At 52.7% G+C, this 15274-nt stretch overlaps 4 protein-coding genes across 6 annotated transcripts; 3 read left to right on the top strand and 1 right to left on the bottom strand.

Annotated features, from left to right (window-relative positions):
• The first annotated feature begins 7 nt into the window (after positions 1-7).
• Positions 8-3880, top strand: HSPA5 (heat shock protein family A (Hsp70) member 5). 2 transcript variants are annotated; one of them, XM_005146278.3, is made up of 8 exons: positions 8-148; positions 329-560; positions 820-957; positions 1186-1298; positions 1379-1769; positions 2044-2281; positions 2497-2664; positions 2999-3880. In XM_005146278.3, exons 1-8 carry the CDS (start codon positions 30-32, stop codon positions 3556-3558), a joined length of 1959 nt encoding a protein of 652 aa, XP_005146335.1. In that variant the 5' UTR covers positions 8-29; the 3' UTR covers positions 3559-3880. The 2 variants fall into 2 exon arrangements, with proteins under 2 accessions (XP_005146335.1, XP_030902406.2); XM_031046546.2 differs by lacking the exon at positions 2999-3880 and adding an exon at positions 2797-2951 and having other exon boundaries at positions 2497-2739.
• Positions 3881-4757: 877 nt separating this feature from the next.
• On the bottom strand, positions 4758-7114 carry RABEPK (Rab9 effector protein with kelch motifs). Of its 2 annotated transcripts, none has more exons than XM_034067310.1 (7): positions 7020-7114; positions 6791-6951; positions 6552-6704; positions 6297-6458; positions 5643-5792; positions 5316-5465; positions 4758-5112 (listed from the first exon to the last, which is right to left on the bottom strand). In XM_034067310.1, exons 1-7 carry the CDS (start codon positions 7076-7078, stop codon positions 4850-4852), a joined length of 1098 nt encoding a protein of 365 aa, XP_033923201.1. In that variant the 5' UTR covers positions 7079-7114; the 3' UTR covers positions 4758-4849. The 2 variants fall into 2 exon arrangements, with proteins under 2 accessions (XP_033923201.1, XP_033923202.1); XM_034067311.1 differs by having other exon boundaries at positions 6797-6951.
• Positions 7096-10563, top strand: PPP6C (protein phosphatase 6 catalytic subunit). Its single transcript, XM_034067312.1, has 7 exons — positions 7096-7235; positions 7363-7458; positions 7532-7597; positions 7951-8092; positions 8682-8761; positions 8904-9113; positions 9630-10563. Exons 1-7 carry the CDS (start codon positions 7161-7163, stop codon positions 9876-9878), a joined length of 918 nt encoding a protein of 305 aa, XP_033923203.1. The 5' UTR covers positions 7096-7160; the 3' UTR covers positions 9879-10563.
• A 146-nt stretch (positions 10564-10709) lies between these two features.
• ARPC5L (actin related protein 2/3 complex subunit 5 like) lies at positions 10710-14337 on the top strand. The gene is made up of 4 exons (XM_034067313.1): positions 10710-10901; positions 11273-11345; positions 11646-11822; positions 13771-14337. Exons 1-4 carry the CDS (start codon positions 10762-10764, stop codon positions 13831-13833), a joined length of 453 nt encoding a protein of 150 aa, XP_033923204.1. The 5' UTR covers positions 10710-10761; the 3' UTR covers positions 13834-14337.
• The last annotated feature ends 937 nt before the right edge of the window (positions 14338-15274 follow it).

The following is a 15274-nucleotide window of genomic DNA, read 5'->3' as shown; positions in this document are numbered from 1 at the left end:
GGGTTCTCGCAGGGCGGCGAGCGGTCGACATGAGGCGCGTCCTGTTGGCGCTGCTGCTGGTGCTGGGCGCCGCGCGGGCGGACGAGGAGGAGAAGAAAGAGGACGTGGGCACGGTGGTGGGCATCGACCTCGGCACTACCTACTCGTGGTACGTAGGGAACGGGGGGGAGATGTGGGGTGGGTCCGTAGGCCCTCCGGGGTGGGGGGGGAGCTGCCGGGCCTGTGGGCCCCCGGAAGCGGTTGTGCTGTGGGGGGGAAAGGGAAGAGCGGAAGCGGAGGTGCAGGCCCCAGCGCCGCCTGACGGTTCGGTTCCGTTGCCCCCCCGCAGTGTGGGCGTCTTCAAGAATGGCCGCGTGGAAATCATCGCCAACGACCAGGGGAACCGCATCACGCCGTCCTACGTGGCGTTCACGCCCGAGGGGGAGCGTTTGATCGGGGATGCTGCCAAGAACCAGCTGACGTCCAACCCTGAGAACACTGTGTTTGATGCCAAGCGGCTCATCGGTCGCACTTGGAATGACCCTTCTGTGCAACAGGACATCAAGTACCTGCCCTTCAAGGTGGGTCTGAGCACGCAGGAGGTGGGGGACCTACACCTCCTCTTCGAAGGGTTGTGCTGCCCTTCTGAGCAGCCTTGTTCATAGCCCTTCCCCCAGAGGGTTACAGTGCAGGGATGTGATGTATAGACAGCAGCTAGTGTGGAAGTTGTCTATTAGTACAAGCTTTGCTTAACTCTCAAAGGGAAAGAAATACTTAGGCAAGCAGGAGTAATTCTGTGAATGGTTGAATAGGTTGAACAGTATACATTGTTCTTTACAGGTTGTTGAAAAGAAAGCCAAGCCCCATATTCAAGTTGATGTTGGAGGTGGACAGACAAAAACATTTGCTCCTGAAGAAATTTCTGCTATGGTCTTGACAAAGATGAAGGAAACAGCAGAGGCGTATCTGGGGAAGAAAGTAAGTTCGTGAGTGTACATAAATAAGGATGTAAAGCAGCAGCACTATAAAACTGAAGATGGGCAGGCTGAATCCTAAATCTGCCTCAGTCTGCTGGTCCCTACAGGAACACAGTTGAGTGGGCTGAGTGGAAGGTGGATTTTCACTTGTTAAGACCAATGGGCTGCTTGTTGCTTACAAGCTGTGTGCTTTTCCTTCTGTAACAAATTTGTATCTCTTACTCCTTAGGTTACACATGCTGTTGTTACTGTGCCAGCCTACTTCAATGATGCTCAGCGCCAGGCCACGAAGGATGCTGGGACTATTGCTGGGTTGAATGTGATGCGCATCATCAATGAGCCGTAAGTATTCTGACCCCTCCTGCCCACTGCCTGGGGGAGAGGTGGTCCCAGTGTCCTCAGTTTGGTTGTTCTCTGTACAGAACAGCTGCTGCCATTGCTTATGGATTGGACAAGAGGGAGGGTGAGAAGAATATCCTTGTGTTTGACTTGGGCGGTGGAACTTTTGATGTCTCCCTCCTCACCATTGATAATGGAGTCTTTGAAGTCGTGGCTACTAATGGTGACACTCACCTGGGTGGAGAAGACTTTGACCAACGTGTTATGGAGCACTTCATCAAGCTTTACAAGAAGAAAACTGGGAAAGATGTCAGGAAGGATAACAGAGCAGTGCAGAAGCTGAGACGGGAAGTGGAGAAAGCCAAGAGAGCGTTGTCATCCCAGCACCAGGCTAGAATTGAAATAGAATCCTTCTTTGAAGGAGAGGATTTCTCGGAGACTCTCACTCGCGCCAAGTTTGAGGAGCTGAACATGGTAAGTTTAGAAAGGCAGAGTTCCATTGCCTCAGCTCTAGACTGGAGACCTGCAAATGTGCAGTGACCCTGCCCTTTGGAGTATAAATAACTTCCTGCTTGCACTGCAAAGTGGGCAGCTGCTCCTGGCCAGGGGAGCTGAGGCTGTGTGGTAGTGACAGCTGAGGTCTCATCAGGCTGGTCAGGAGCCAGCTGATGCTTGTCCTCTATCAGGCTGTGTAACTGGGGACTAGACATGGGGCAAAGAGCCTTACAGTCCTGTCTGATCTTCCCAGGACCTGTTCCGCTCCACTATGAAGCCTGTTCAGAAAGTTCTGGAAGATTCTGACCTCAAGAAGTCTGATATTGATGAGATTGTACTTGTTGGTGGCTCCACTCGCATCCCCAAAATACAGCAACTGGTTAAAGAGTTTTTCAACGGGAAGGAACCCTCTCGTGGCATTAATCCAGATGAGGCCGTTGCCTATGGTGCCGCTGTGCAGGCTGGTGTCCTCTCTGGGGACCAAGATACAGGTAATGACACCTTTACTGTTATCCAGGGGAATGCTGACTGAATACAGGGGTTATGGACATGGGATATGTGTTACAAGTAAGTGTAGGACTCATTTCTTTTCCAGTCCTTGGAAGTTTTATGCCTCTGAGGCCTCAGGATCCTGGTTGCAATGATGGGCTGTTGTGTTTCTTTCCAGTTGAATTTGTGTCACACTCTTACCCTTGATCTGTTACAGGTGACTTGGTGCTCCTTGATGTCTGTCCCCTGACACTTGGCATTGAGACCGTTGGAGGTGTAATGACTAAACTGATCCCAAGGAATACTGTTGTTCCCACAAAGAAGTCTCAGATCTTCTCCACGGCTTCTGACAACCAGCCCACTGTGACCATCAAGGTCTACGAAGGTGAGTGTCACCTGTGGCAGCTGGAATATGTCTGTAGGACCCCCTATATAAGCTGCTGTCTTAAAGGCTGTAGGTGTTTCCTAGACACTCATGGATTCTATCCTCACAGGGGAGGGCTTGGTACAGTGGTAGCTTTCCAAAGTGGCTCTGATCAAGATGCTTCACCTGCATTGAAAGCTGTTAGAATTTCTCATGTTTTTCCATGGCTGCATTCCAGCTGCAGGAGGTGCCTGGACAGATGTCAGACTGGCATCAAAACATCACCTTTATAAGAGTGTAGCTCACAGCTTTGCAAGGTAACAAACCAGGAACCATGTCTCATTGTGTCTTCCAGGTGAGCGTCCCCTCACCAAGGATAATCATCTTCTGGGAACTTTTGATCTCACTGGAATCCCTCCTGCCCCTCGTGGTGTCCCCCAGATTGAAGTTACCTTTGAGATAGATGTAAACGGAATCCTCCGTGTCACGGCTGAGGACAAGGGCACCGGGAACAAGAACAAGATCACCATTACAAATGATCAGAACCGGCTCACACCAGAAGAGATTGAGAGGATGGTGAATGATGCTGAGAAGTTTGCTGAGGAAGACAAGAAGCTGAAGGAGCGCATTGATGCCCGGAATGAGCTGGAAAGCTATGCCTACTCCCTGAAGAACCAGATTGGGGACAAAGAGAAGCTGGGGGGTAAGCTGTCCTCTGATGACAAGGAAACAATAGAGAAAGCAGTGGAGGAAAAGATCGAGTGGCTGGAGAGCCATCAAGATGCAGACATTGATGACTTCAAAGCAAAAAAGAAGGAGCTGGAGGAGGTTGTTCAGCCAATTGTTAGCAAGCTCTATGGCAGTGCAGGCCCTCCCCCTGGTGACGAGGAAGCAGCAGAGAAGGATGAGTTGTAGACACTGGCACATCTGAATGTTGTTGTGTATATATTGGACTAAGGAACACTTGTTTAAAATATTGAACTCTTAATTTGGAATGTAACATTGAATCTTCACTCGTGAGTGGAGCTGGAAACGCTAGCCCGAAGTGGCTGTATACTGCTTTTGTTAGCAGTTGCTTGATGTCTGGGGAGGGAAGGGGCGTGGGGGGGGAGTGTAAATGCAAATGGGTGTAGAGGTATTGGCAGTGGAAAGTTCTATTTAACAACGCGGTCATGTGAGCTTGGTGTAGAGCTTTTCTACCTGAAGTGACCACAATAAATTTGTTATTTACACTGTACTCTGCTCCAGCTCTGTTTGTTACCAGTTTCAACCAGGTCATGGACTGTCCTGAGCCATGGGCTTCAAACCCTGCAAGGTGAGCTGATGGTAAGAGTCCTACCCTCTCCCTCGGGTGGGATTTACACTTCAACCCTCCCTTGCAGCTCCTCTGGGTGGAAAGGGGACTCTGAAGTGTGTTGGTGCACATTAACCTCTGTGATCTTTATAGATCCTTATAATAGGGAGTGGCCACTTAGTAACTGCTGATGGGGCTGATCTCTGCAGTTTCCCTGCAGCGCTGCCTGCACTGGAGATACACATGGGCAGGAAAGCTGAGATGAGCTGCACTTCCCTGTGTACTAGAACTAGGCTTAAGGGCTTTAATGGGTCTCATGGGACACAATGGACCTATTTTCTGAAGACTCAAAATGCTGATTTCAGAAAAAGCCTAATAGGAACTCAGTGTCCCCTACTTAACCATAATCCTTATCCCAGCCATGGGCGTAGGTAAATTGAACTGAGTTCAGCAGGAGCTTTTGTGGTAGCTGCATTAACATCTCAAATCCACTCAACAGTTCACCTTTTTCTGAGTGTGGGGGTCACTTTCTCTGATTTTCATCCACTCCTTTTTAAAACTGACAGTTCTATTGCAGATCATCCTCCCAAAAGCCTGTTTTCTAGTAACACTGCCTCTGCAATGAATTGTGTTCTGTAGCCCCCCGCATGTGAGCGTCTTGGAAAGCTACCCTGCTATGGTGTGAGCCCTTCCAGGCTTTCAAACTCCAGCGACCTCAAGCACCAGTGGATGAAGCTTCCCTGCAGCAGCTCCTCTCCCTGGGTCCAGCAGGGTCATGCATCATGCCTCAGGGAGGGGTGTGTTAGCAGAGAGCCATCCATTTGAGGGTAAGAACTTCTTTATTGCCAAGAAGTAACCCAACAGTATAAAAGTGTGTAGAAAAGGCTGGTGCTGTGCAGGAGCACAGCTCTGCTATTCAATCAGACTGACAATGCAGTCCCTGTATATCTCCCCCTGGGTGTCCATCCCACCAAACACCAAGAGCAGATGCACAACTGTGGCCCCAGCATGCCCCTCATCCTGGCTCTGCAGCAGGGGACCAGCTGTGGCTTCCCCAGTGTCGCCTCCTGTGTGTTCACTCTTCCCAACCCACCAGGGAATGACACACATGGCGTGGTCCAGCCTCCCAGCAGGCAGAGGGGCATCGAACTGGAGGAGTGTCCATTGCTGCTTCTCTGCAGTGCAAAAACACAATGTAAATGTAGATTCACAGCCTTAGAGGGTACCATCGGGCACCCACCATGCATTGGATTGGTTCTGGATGTAACTGCAAGGTACTGATAGTGGATACCAGGGGGTGAAGAGTGGGAGCAGAGGGGTAACACATTCTCCAACTGAGTAGCATTTATTGTTCTGCAGCTGGGTGAAGCCTCCCTACCTGTGTGATACTTGTATGTGGTGTTCAGCGTCCCCTCTGGACCTATTCCACCAAAAATGTACAAGTGGTCTTTAAACACAGCTGATGAATGGGATGCTCGTCCTCCTGGGACATCACCGGTGGCTGGTACCTTAACCCACCTCATGTCAGCTGTTGGAAAAAGAACACACCTGTGGTTATGCATTATAAAAACCCCACAAGTTTTGTTGTTTTAAACTACTTGGGTAACTGAAGCACTTCAGAGCTGATCTTACAGAGAAAAGGAGGTCCCCCAAACCCAAACCTGTCCCGAAGCAGCATCACTTTGGTACCTCTGTCCATACTCACTTGTATCGATACAGAACAGGTCATTGTAAAAAACATCCCCAGCTAAACCTCCATGGATGAAGAGTTTGGTCCCAACTGCAACCACGACGTGTCCGTGCCGAGGAGAAGGGGGTTCACCGTGAGTATCTGGCTGGGACCAGGTCAGGGTGGCTGTAAATGGGCGTAGATGTGTTAGGAAAACCCCAGTGCCTCCTAAGGAAGTGCCTTCAGCAGGGTTGGAGAGGAGTTTGTGACATCAAAGTCCAGGCACCGTGTTCCTCCTGGAGCTTCATGTGCTTTTTTGGTCACCCAGTAGCAGGACAGATTAATTCAAACTGGAAAGCAAATCCATCCTGGTACGTGCAGGGCTGGAAGAATGAATACAGCAGCACAGGATGACACCACCATGGAAAGGAACTGGCTATTGGGCAAATGGGACCAACCACTCCCATATCCCACGGTGTTCCTCATCCCAGAGCTGCCACTTTAGCCCAAACTCCCAGTGCCTACACAAAGACCACTGCAGTGAGGAACATTTGCTCATCCATTTAACCTCGCAGCCAAAGCAGGGGCCTGACATTTCCATGGCTTTGACAATCTGAATGCAGAGCTCCCGTTCAACAGAGGCTGGGTTCTGCCATTTGCCGTAAGTGCCCTTTACGTGTGCAGAGGTACCTGTGTCAAACACGTGAAGCCGCTGATCTCTGACTGGTTCTGCTCCTTTCTCTCCTCCTCCGAACACGTACAGGCACTTCTCTATGGCTGCTGAGGACGTGTGGAAGGTCCGAGGCAGCGGCTGCTCCCCGCTCACTTCAGGGCTCTCCCAGGTTCCTATTTCTAATTAAGGCACTGATTAACAAAGCCCTCAGCAGGGAACAGGCCCCACGCTCCGCTCCCACTGATGGCACCACACTCCCCTCGGTCACTCACCCGGGTCCAGCACCTGGACACAGCTCCGGTTCCCCGCGGGGTGGGCGCCTCCGAAGACCCAAACCCTCGGGCTCCCAGCGCTGGGCAGGAACGTGGCGTGCTCATAGCGCGGCCTCAGCCCGCTCCAGCCGGCGGCGGCCCAGCGGTGAGTACCTGCGGGCACCGGACAGCGCAGTCAGTACCGGACAGCGCGGTCAGCACCGGCCCCGCTGTCCTCCGGGCCCAGCCCCGGCCCCGGCCCTCACCCAGCTCCACGAAGTGCGCGTCCGCGAATGCACCGGCAGGGTCGGCGCCGCCGAGGATCAGGACGCGGCCGGTGCCGGAGCCGCCGCCGGGAAGGAGAAGGCAGCCGTGGCCCACACGGCCGCAAGGCCGCTCCCCCTGCGGCCGCAGCCGGTACCTGCGGAGGGGGCAGCGCTCAGCCGGGGCCGCCCCGCGCCGGGCCCGCACCCTCCCCGCCCCGCTCACCACTGGCCCCGCTGCGGGCGGCCCCCGGGCTCCAGCGGCGGCAGCGACCGCGGCCCCATCACCGGGGAAGCGGAAGCGGAACGCGGGGCACGTCCGCTGGCGTCGGCGGCGCCGCTTCCGGCCCTGAGCCGCCGTCCCAAGATGGCGCCGCTGGACCTGGACAAGTACGTGGAGATCGCGCGGCTCTGCAAGTACCTGCCCGAGAACGACCTCAAGGTGCGGCCGCGCCGGGCGGCGCCGGGGCCGGGGCTGGGCCGGGCGGGGGTCCCGGTGGGGGCCGGTGGGTCCCGGTGGGTGCCGGGGCCGGTGCTGGTGCTGGTGCTGAGCCGCTCTCCTCCCGCAGCGCCTCTGTGACTATGTGTGTGACCTGCTGCTGGAGGAGTCCAACGTGCAGCCTGTCTCCACGCCCGTCACGGTCTGCGGGGACATCCATGGGCAGGTAACGGCGCCGCCGCTCGGCCGCCCCGCGGCCCCGCCGGGGCCCGGCCTCAGGCGTCCGCTTCCCTCCGCAGTTCTACGACCTGTGCGAGCTGTTCCGGACCGGAGGGCAGGTCCCCGACACCAACTACATCTTCATGGTACGTGGGGCCCCTGCCCCGGCCGTGCCCCCGGACCCGGTTTGAGGGTTGGGCCCCCCGGGCTCACCCGGCAGCGCCACCTTGGGCTGTGCTGTTGGGGTTCGTTGTGTTGAGTCTGAGCTCCTCAGTGGGGTGCCCGTCCCACAGCATCAGCCACCATAGTGAGGGGTGGCCTGGGGCCCACTGGGTCTTGGGTTGGGGCAGCCTTGGGTGACCACAAACTGAGTGAGCAAAGAGCATGGATCTGATGGAGCTCAGCTGCCCTTGGGTGCTGGGTTCTTTCCACACTGAGGATGGTTGTAACACTGCGTTTTGGCTGTTTCTCCATTCATGACTGTGTTTTTGACTTGCAGGGTGACTTTGTAGATAGAGGTTATTATAGTCTTGAGACTTTCACTTACCTGCTTGCACTAAAAGCTAAGTGGCCCGATCGTATCACACTGTTGCGAGGCAATCACGAGAGCAGGCAGATAACACAGGTGTATGGATTCTATGGTAAGTCTTTATCCAAACGATTTCTGAATGGGGGTGGACGCGTAATTCCCCTGGGAACCCTCTTGGAAGCAGCACTGCCTTGGGTGTTCCTAGGAGCAGAGGGAAGTGGGCCCCCATCATCTGTTAATGGGATCACTGTGTTTGTGAAGTAGAATGTCTTTTTGTCCAGGCCTCGGTGCTCTTGCCCTCTGGTATCTGTGTTTCCTGGTGCCACATTCATTCGTAGAGCACAGTCACACAGGATGCGCTTTGCTCTCCTGTGGTGAAGGGTTTACACAAAGCCAGGATGTTATTGTACAGCCCTTTAAGCCCCTTCTGGTTCAGGTTCCCACCTCAGTTCTGTATAAATCTGCTGCTTGAAGCCCTGGGCTGCTCCCACTGAGTGTCAGTTCCCAGTGGAAGCATTCTCTGCTGTGCTGCATGAGACCCTGTTGTCCCTGTGTCACTTGGAAAGCGAAGTCCAGCAGGATCCAGGGTGCACTCCCCATGGGGTTCTGTCACAGGCCTGACCTTGCAGGTTCTGCTGTCAACATTCACCTCTGGTCTCTGAATGCATTCTGATCATTTAAGGGATTCCTCTGTTTAACAGATGAGTGCCAAACCAAATACGGAAACGCTAATGCTTGGAGGTACTGCACCAAAGTCTTTGACATGCTCACGATAGCGGCTGTAAGTGAAACACCACATTCAGAACACACAACAGGCTGTCTAAATGGGAGCGCTGGAACTGGTGACCTTGAAGGGTCACAGGGGTGGCATTGGGCTGGATTAGCATCCTGAGTGTCTTGGATTTGTCTTCCTTTTGCTGCAGTTAATAGACGAGCAGATCCTCTGTGTGCACGGTGGCCTCTCTCCAGACATCAAGACACTCGATCAGATTCGAACCATTGAACGTAATCAGGAAATTCCTCACAAAGGCGCCTTCTGTGACCTGGTGTGGTCTGACCCAGAGGACGTCGACACATGGGCCATCAGCCCACGAGGAGCAGGCTGGCTCTTCGGGGCGAAGGTGACGAATGAGGTAATGATGCTGTCATGGGCAAGACAAAGTGACTGCAGGTATGAGAGCAACTGAAGTGTTCAGCTCAGTTCGGTACTTACTGTGTCAGTGGATGGGTTGAGGGAACCACAGGGTGATGAACTTCCCATGTAAGATAGCTGCAAGCAAGTGATGGAAGCAGAAGGTTTGGAAAGATGTGCCATGTCAGCCAGATGCATTACACATTAAAGTGTAATGCAGTGAGACCCAGGAGTATCACAGGGGTTTGTGCAGAAACTTCTTTAAGGATTTAGGAGAACAAAACCACCATTTCTCTTCAAAATTCTTAATTTGGGTACTTTGGAGAACGGTGAGCTCACTATTGAGGCTAATCCATGCTGTCCCTCGCTAACCTCTGTGTCAGCTGCGTTATGAATACTGTGCTCATGGCATGTGTTGCCTCCATGTCCTTTCCGCAGCACACTCTGGCACGGCTGAGCCACGGCTCAGTGCACAGGGAAGCTCAGTGGAGTCTGACCTCCCTTTTTCCCTTTGCAGTTTGTCCACATCAACAACTTAAAGCTCATCTGCAGAGCGCACCAGCTGGTTCACGAAGGCTACAAATTCATGTTTGATGAGAAATTGGTAACGGTATGGTCTGCTCCAAACTACTGCTACCGCTGTGGAAACATCGCCTCAATCATGGTCTTTAAAGATGTAAATACAAGAGAACCAAAGCTATTCCGCGCAGTCCCCGATTCAGAACGTGTAATTCCTCCCAGGACAACCACGCCGTATTTCCTCTGAGGCCTCTCCCCGCCTGCTGCCTCCCTCCTCCCCTGTACCGTCCCCTTTACAATATACTTTTTATTGAGCACTTTGCTGCTGAAATGCTGCCTCTTGCCTTTTTTAAGTTATCTAAATTTATTGTGTACGATGGTGTCTGTAGCAAAGTTGGTTTGGTTTTATTTCCCCTTTACCTTTAGATTCATTTCAGAGTATTTGTAACACGTCCTGAAGATTTATACTACTGCATGTGGTTCTCGCGCGTTTCGGGGTGTAGATGAGCCATTCCCGTGGCTCCGGGCGGGCAGCGCCTCGCTCCCGGCGGGTTTCCCTTCCCTTTTGGTAAGTTTTAAAGGAGATTTCAGCAGCAAAGTTCCTGCCTGATGCTGTGACGGGGTTGTGTGTCCCATCACTGCTGATGCTGTGACAGGGTTGTGTGTCCCGTCACCGCTGATGCTGTGACAGGGTTGTGTGTCCCGTCACCGCTGATGCTGTGACAGGGTTGTGTGACCCGTCACCGCTGATGCTGTGATGGGGTTGTGTGTCCCGTCACCGCTTGTTTTACGTGGATACCGTGGCCAGAAGGGCTGTTTTTCCCTGTCCCTGCATCCCCCGGGGTTGTTTTCCGTCGATCCCGGTTCCAAACGCACCGACCTGCTACAGCGCTGGGGTTTGTACATTAAAATCATTGTTCTGACTTTTTCCAGATGCTGTGTGTTTGTGCCGTATCGCGCTGTACCGTCCCGCCCCACATCCATCCATCCATCCATCCCCGGGGCGGGTACCACCGCATCAGCCCGCCCCGGGTGCCGCCTCCTTTGCCCGGGGCAGGGCTCCCCCGGTCGTTCCGGTTCCGGGGTGGGTGCGGGTGCGGGTCCGGTTCCGGGGCGGGCCGCGGCGGAGCATGGCGCGGAGCACGCTGTCCTCCCGCTTCCGCCGCCTCGACATTGACCAGTACGACGAGAACCGCTTCGTGGAGGAGCCCGAGGAGGCGGCGGCCGCAGAGCCGGACTCCGGGCCCGAGGTGGAGGCGCTGCTGAGGCAATATCCTTGGGGACGGGTCCGGGGCGGGCGGACGGGGCCGGGGGTACCCGGGGCAGGGTCGTGCAGGCGCCGCCGCGTTCTCGCTCGTCCGTAGCCGAGCGCTTGCACCGCGGGTCGGGGAACGGCCCCTGCCTGGAGCGGCCGCTCGGCATCGGTACGGACCGTCGGGCTTTCACCTTCACCGGGAGCTGCCGTGGGGCAGTGGTCACAGAACCCCAGCCTGGTGTGGGATGAAGGGACCTTAAATCCCATCCAGCTCCAACCCCTGCCACGGGCAGGGACACCTTCCACTGGAGCAGCTGCTCCAAGCCCCTGTGTCCAGCCTGGCCTTGAGCACTGCCAGGGATGAGTCCTTGACTTCTGTGCCGCACAGGGGACGCGCTGCGAGCCTTCCACACCGCCATCCGGAGCAGCCCCGCCAACATGAAGAACCAGGCCATGAAGGTACTGGGCAGGGCAGGGATGTGGGCTCGGTGCTGGAGTGCTGTGATGCTTTAGTGTTCCCCCATCGATCTGATCAGCACCCCTGTACTGTTACTGAGTGACACAGTGGTGTGCTGCACACGCGATCCCTGTGTATTCACCCCTTCCTTCTTCTCACTCCTGAATCCCCAGGTGAAATATGTCACCTACACAGCCTGCAGTGTAGCCACCAGCCCTTAGCATCCATTGTCAGACACAAGTCCAGGGACTGTTTGCAGCTTTGCCGGTTCTCATGTTGTTCTCCTTTCCTTGTCTTCACAGGAGCAGGCCCAGGGAACTATGCTTAAAGTCCTCACATCTTTTAAAAGCAGTGAAATAGAACAAGCAGTGAATTCTTTAGACAGAAACGGCATTGACTTGTTAATGAAGTACATTTATAAAGGATTTGAAAAGCCAACAGAAAATAGCAGCGCAATATTACTGCAGTGGCATGAAAAGGTACGTGTCTGGTGTGTGCTTGGCTCAGCAAGGTCCTTGTTGAAGGAGCAGTGGTGAGAGCAGCAGGTTATGGCAGGGGCTTGTCCCCGAGGAGCACAGCAACTGCGGTTTCCTTTTGGCCTCTCAAGCAGTTGCCTTTAACCCCAGCCTGGGGAGAGGTGAGATGTGGGGCAGGGCAGTGTCTCCTGGAGGAAGCATTGTGGCTTCAGTGGCCAGCCCCACCAAGGGGACAGAGCTGGAGCAGAAGAGGTGTTGGTTAAGGAAGGCAGGGGCAGCGTCCCTTGCAGCCGGGTGCTCAGGCCAGCTCAGGCCTGCTGGTTTTCATCAGCTGAAGGCTGCTGGCAGCACATGTCACAGCTCAGAACAGGATTTAGTAACAGGAGAGGCTTTGGAGATCCAAGCAGATCTGCTGGGATCCGGAGCCATCCTCTCATGTTTCTGTGCAGTGCCTGCTGCGGGAGGGGAGGTTGGGATGTGTTCACCAGCTGAGTGCTGGGCACCCCTGGGCAGGATTCCAAGTGAAATCTGCTCCACCTTGCAGTGGTTTTAGCTGTAGCAGCAGCTGTCAGTGCTCCTCCTTGGAAAACTGATCCATAGGAACACTGCAGCTCCCTGTAACATAGAGGTGCTGCTAATGCTGGTCCATCACATGATACGGGTGTTTTCCTGTGGTGTGTAAAGACAGAACTTGTTCAGGTTGAGTCCAGCTGCTGGCAGCTGTCATTGGCTTTACAGGACCTTGACAGGGCAAGAGGCAGTTCCTCAGGACACAAAAGAACAGGTTTCTACTTGATTATTTGGACTTTTTTTCCTGCTTTTTCCACTGGAGCCTGTTTTCAGGTAGCCATGGGTGGGTGCTGCCAGTGTGCAGCATTACACAACACCACCCTGACTGGAAAGGTGACAGTGCTACAGCACGTAGGCACACGTACAGCATCCTGTCCTCTTTGTTTAGCAGGGAGCCAGGCAGGTCTGAAGTGGGCTGGGCAGGGCTTACGCCCTGGCTGGCGCTCTGCTGCTTGGCACTACCGGTAGGACGTGTGGCTTGCTCAGAGAGGCGTCAGCTCTCGGCGGTTGTACCAGTCTGTCCTCTGGAAAAGGGCTGTTGTCCCCACTCTTATCGGGTCTGGGAAGCTGGGATTGTTCACTTGCTGCAGCGTGAGCAGGTTCTGCTCCAGATGGATGCTTTGTGTTCCTGTTCCCTAACACAGCCAGGTGCTGTGGTCTGTTGGTCGCTGTTCTCATTTCAGGCACTAAAACCCAGACTTGAATGATGTCTGCAGAGTAAATGCCTCATTTTAAGCAGTCAGCTTTAATACTTAGTTTTTTATCATTGTATCCATCTGCAGTTGAAATGGGAGGGGCCTTTCCTCCTTTCCCACTCAGGGATATGGGAGGTGAGACATTCTGCATTGTCAGTGGCATGTGACACTGGGATCCTTCTCTGCATCCAGCAGGGGGTTGGATTTTGGAGTCATTTCCCTTCAGATTTAGTGGTTTTAGGTTACTAAATTACTGTGTTTGGTTTTGTCTGCCCTTCAGTACCTTGGTTCTTACATCACAGAGTACATATATAGAATATTACTGTAACTGTACTGCAGTAATTTGGGCCAGAGATCACCCTCATTTGTATTTACTGCTGTAGCAGTCATACTGAGCAGCACTGTTTCTGAGCCTTGCGGGCTGCAGGGCAATGCAGTTTCATCCTGACACTGCACAGTGGTTTGGTACCTAAACAAAATGGCTTAAAATGTCTGTAGTGGTCACACATGCTACAGAAATAGATTTTCCCCAATTAACTGTTAAAGACATGAGAGCAAAAGAACGGGTGAAAAGTTAAGTTTTTAGAGAAGAGCCATAAACTCTTCTGCTGTTAAACACTTGATTGTTCTTTTAAGATGTCTTTTGCAGTGACTCTGTAACCTCTCTCCTTTTCCCATCCCCACAGGCATTAGCAGTAGGTGGACTAGGGTCCATAGTAAGAGTTCTTACAGCAAGAAAGACTGTTTAAAAGACTATTAACTTGAACCAAGACAACGATCAGTTTTGGACTCGGAAGAAGGAATGAGCTGAAATTACACTGGTCCATCTTTATTAGAGATTGCAATCTACTGAAATACTATGGAAACCTCTTGGAATGCTTTTAACCTCAAAGGTGGGGGCATAGTAAAGGTATTCCTACATATTCCAACTATCACATACAGGAGCCAAGACATTCTCCTGATCCCTCTTTAAAAGGCAGAGAGAGAGCACACTCCTGCCTCCTATTACTGTAATAGAACAGGTATTTTCAGATGCTGCTTTATCCAAGCGTGGTGAGACAGAACCCTGCGTGTGCTGCTGATTCACGAGGTAGCTGTGGCCTGGGCAGATGCAAGACCCTGACAGCTTGTGGGCGGGAGAAGTGGTTGGTGCAATGGTGGTTGTGTACTGGACAGACTGGTTGGTCTGTGGGGTTGGTTTCAGTGTAAAGTGCCTGCTGCATCAATAAAGTTCTTGGATCACAAGAGTTAAAGTAATTTGGTTTTCACTAAATCTGACACTCAAAAGCAGGCCAGCACTGCAGTTGTAAGCTGTGTCCACCCTTGCATGAATGCTCTTTAACTCCACCTGTTTAGAGAACTGGTCCTCAAATCCAACTGTGCTGGCTGCAGGAAGTGAGACCAAGCTCAGCTGTTCCCATCAAAGCTTCTATGTGACAGTGAATGAAACAATCACCCCTGGTTTGACTTTCGTATTCTTGACAGTTTAGGATGGACAAAATCCTTCAGAACTATTTCTGTATTAGTGTGTCCTCACCACCTGAAGGACTGAAGTGTAGCAAAATGAGCTGAGTCAGTGAGCACAGAGGTTTTAACCTTGATTTGTCCAGATGCAAACCATCGCTGTCTCCAGCATCAGTTATAGCAAGAGCACTGGGGTTTGCCTGGCAAAGTTATCTGCTTTTTGGCACAAAGGAGCCCACTCCACATGAAACAGCTGCTCCAGGCCCTACTCCACTCAGTCTTTGCTTTTATCAGCTGCTAGAAGTGCAGCAGCAGCTGTGAAAGATGATTTCAGGAGGCAGAAGCTCTCTGCTACATTCCTGGTGTTATCTCCCCATGAGAAACGGGCCTCAATGACACGTGGCACACCCGTGCTTACCCTGGGCAGAAGGTGGGGTTTGTTTCATGCTTTAAAAGGCTCTCAATTTTAAATAGCTAAAGCAGCCCACTGGAGATAACCAGAACTACAAAGAGAAAGAAATCGGGATTAGAGTTTTGATCCAAAATGTATTGCACCACAAATTTCATAGTGTTTCATAATACAATCCATATTTACAGCATCGAAGGAAAGAAATCCAATGGCCATAGAAAGGATTATGTATATCACTTCTTATACAAGGAAAGTGCATTAGCTTTTTAATATATGTATACACATCATTCTCGCTCTGATCTCTAAAGAAAATACAA

Source organism: Melopsittacus undulatus, chromosome 11, assembly GCF_012275295.1.
Source record: "Melopsittacus undulatus isolate bMelUnd1 chromosome 11, bMelUnd1.mat.Z, whole genome shotgun sequence".
In the NCBI taxonomy this organism is placed as follows: domain Eukaryota; kingdom Metazoa; phylum Chordata; class Aves; order Psittaciformes; family Psittaculidae; genus Melopsittacus; species Melopsittacus undulatus.
Note: the sequence above shows the minus strand (reverse complement) of the source record. Positions and strands in the feature narration are given on the sequence as shown.